This window comes from Sinocyclocheilus anshuiensis, unplaced genomic scaffold (assembly GCF_001515605.1).
Source record: "Sinocyclocheilus anshuiensis isolate Anshui unplaced genomic scaffold, SAMN03320099.WGS_v1.1 scaffold816, whole genome shotgun sequence".
Lineage (NCBI taxonomy): Eukaryota > Metazoa > Chordata > Actinopteri > Cypriniformes > Cyprinidae > Sinocyclocheilus > Sinocyclocheilus anshuiensis.
In genome coordinates this window covers 210,354-213,593 of record NW_015554154.1, presented here as the reverse complement: position 1 = coordinate 213,593, position 3,240 = coordinate 210,354, and the positions used below count along the sequence as shown (strand labels likewise).

Below are 3,240 nucleotides of genomic sequence, written 5' to 3'. Positions count from 1 at the left end.
ATATGAGGAAAACGTTATTTAAGACATTTTAAGACTTTTTAAGGACCCGCGGACACCCTGATACATGGGCAGAATTTTTATATTAACCTATAAAATACAAAGAACATTTTCATAATTAATCATAACTACAAAGTTTTAATAACTGTTCTAATTCTATAAGAACAAGGAAGTCCACATCACAACTATTGCAATAACAACATAGAACAATATTGTTGGAATATCGTTCAGAACTATTTTTTTCCTCAGCTGGTGAATGATAAAAACAATCAAGCCAATCAGAATCCATCCGACTTTAAAGTGGCAGACGACATAACTGCAGTGTGCTAATAATAAACAGAGCGTTATCATGCATTTGTGTGAACACTAATATACTTATTGCTCTTGGAGTTAAGCCTTAGATTAATAGATTTAAGATCACAAGAAGAAAATTCATACAATTCTTTCCAAATCTTTAACTGGAAGTGTACACATTCCATCAAATCGCATCAAACGTTTGCAACATCCAATTTAAATCCAAAATAAAAAACAGATCTCTTTTCAACAAGATCTGGGTAATCCCTCAATCTTAACAGAAGGTGTAAACCTACTTTAGGGTTGGCGAGCGCGTTGATGACATTCCCCAGGGCGAGGAGGGAGCGGTTGATGTTGGCCCCCTCTCTGAGACGAGCCCCCTTGGCATTGGTTGCACTGGCCCTTTCTGAGCCGGCCAGGTCGATTAAGCTCATCTTGGCCACGCGAACATTTGGATTGAGACTGGCTGTCTTATCCTGCTGCCTCAAGTAGATCTGAAGAAAAAAGATGGCACGAGAACATCTTTCAGTTAGATTGAGTATTTATATTTTTGCCTGACAACTTTATAAGCCAGCTGATTTGAACTGTGCAGTTAACTCTGAAACATCCAGATCAATAGAGATGTTGGATTGCAGAGAAGATTAAAGCTTTATTGCTTTTTAAACAAACTAGATTTTAGAATCTAGAAATAAAATGAATAGAGAAGCCAAACCGCTTCATTTATTATTGCCTCATCAAATCTTCCAGGAAGCACAAAAATTCCTGGAAATTGTCCATTCACGCAAATCAACTGGTAGCGCACGCTCAATATCAAAACAAGAGGATTAATGTAAAGTTGTTCAAACCCCATGGGGGCCACTGCACACAGAATGAAGCCTAGCAGCATAAAAACAGTTACACAGAACCGGATGTGATATTTACAGAGAAAAGAGACGAGATTGAGAGAAGCCTTTTACCTGGAATACGGCATGGGAGCGGGAAGACGTGGCATTCATGTCAGTGGGGTGCTGCGTCCTGTTTCTGTTACCATAATCAAGAGCTTCAAGGATGTGCTCTGCAGATTTGGGCTACAAAGTAATGATACAACACACACGCACACCATCAGACAAGGCAAATCAACGACAATTCTTTGTGGACTATAGTGAGATGAATCAAGTTCACAGAAAATGCACAGATGACACATGCAGCCCAACTTCACCTGGTGCAGGGTGAGTCCTTGAACAACAACTCCATTGGAGCTGTCCTCTCTCACCGCTAATGGACCAGAGTTAGTTAGCAAATCCCGAATCTGCTCATTATAAACCTGTTCAGGAGAAAGCGCAGAAACCCATTGGTCAAAACACAAAAGGGCTGACTAACTCACACTGCTTCAGGTACAATAAGTCAGAGCTAACACAAATGTAGCACTTCTTGTAAGATGCACTCAGTATTTTTCTCTCATTAAAAAGGTACTTCAAAAACTATCATTGAAGCTGCAATATTTTGTTTTTGTGTGCTTTTGCATCAAAGACTATAGAAATACAAAGACAGTTCACTCCTATGCTTATGAATGGGAAAATCTGCAACGTGCAATATGGCGGGATAGTCCCGCCTTCTAAATGAAAGAGCCAATCGTTGATTGGTGAAGTCATTGCGTCACTGCAGCGGCTGTAAGCTCCGGTTCCCATAGAAACCTGAGGCTGGACCAGCCGATGCGCATGCACAGTTATAAGTGTGTTTTGACTGCGCATGCACATTGGCTGGTCTAGCCTGAAAAATAAGTTTTAAATGCTATTTGAGCATAAGAAACAACATTCATGAGGCAGTTCATTTCAGATTTCGTTGCTGATTTGAAATATGTAATTTAATCGCAAGTTCAGTGAGTAGTTTTTGAGATTTCAGGATTCCCCCATTCATTTAGATAGGACTTGGTCTTGTTTGAACTGCCCGGAGGTGTTGCAAATATGGCCGCCGAGTAAACAGACTTTCCTTGAAAGGGACTTTGTTTTGCATCGATGCTGCTAAGTGTCTAAGCCTAAGACGACTTGTGCAAGATAATTAAATAAAGAAATAAAACCTCGAGTGCAGTCAGTAAGATTTTTTTCAATTAATTATTTTATTCAGCAAGGTTTAATTAAATTGAACAAAAGTGAAGGTAAAGTCTTTTACATTGTTACAAAAATATAATATTTCAAATAAATGCTGTTCTTTTGAAATTTTTGTTCATCACACAATCCAGACAAAAAAGAATATAAAACAGCACAAACTTTAGTATTAAAAATAAGAAATGTTCCAAATCAGCATATAAGAACGAATGCTGAAGGATCACGTGACACTGAAGCCTGTAGTTATAGCTGCTGAAAATTCAGCTTTGCCAACACAGAAATAAACTACATTTAAAATATATTAAAGTTGTAATATGATTTCACAATATTACTTTTTTACTATATTTATCAAATAAATGCAACCTTGCTGAGCATAAGACCTCTTTTAAAAACTTTCCAACCCCAATTTTAGAACTGTATATTAGTAAGGGACACAAAAATATCCTTCAGGTATTAATAATTAAAAACTAAAACAAATCATAACTAATAAATCCACAATGCTGTTTAAATTCAGGGAGAAACATTGAAACCTCACCTCGAGATAAGAAAAAGCTATGTCAAACACTTTGTCCTCCTTGATGAGGTCCATACGAGCAAACAGTTCGTTCATAGTGAGAAACATCACTCCTGGAGAATCACTAGTGCCCAACATGGTGTGTGTTTTTCCTGCTCCTGTAGCTCCATAAGCAAACACTGGCCAAACAAAAAGACACACATTTAGGAATAAAAACATTATCGCTAAACCAGCTGTCATAATGACATCAAAAACATTCATGAGAAGCATCAAATAAATCCATAAATGACCAGATTATTAGCATGATAAATAAATACACCAACCATGCAAAATTCCTTTAACATGATTGAA

General features: G+C 37.5%; 1 protein-coding gene across 1 annotated transcript in view; it reads right to left on the bottom strand.

The window, feature by feature from the left end:
- The window catches only part of LOC107670760 (kinesin-like protein KIF18A), a 31,423-nt gene that overhangs the window by 26,756 nt on the left and 1,427 nt on the right, over nt 1-3,240 (bottom strand). The window contains exons 3-6 of the mRNA XM_016463512.1: nt 2,911-3,068; nt 1,490-1,594; nt 1,248-1,358; nt 588-785 (exon numbers count right to left, since the gene is read on the bottom strand). Of these exons, the coding sequence (XP_016318998.1) occupies nt 588-785; nt 1,248-1,358; nt 1,490-1,594; nt 2,911-3,068 (572 nt within the window). The remainder of the gene's footprint in view (nt 1-587; nt 786-1,247; nt 1,359-1,489; nt 1,595-2,910; nt 3,069-3,240) is intronic.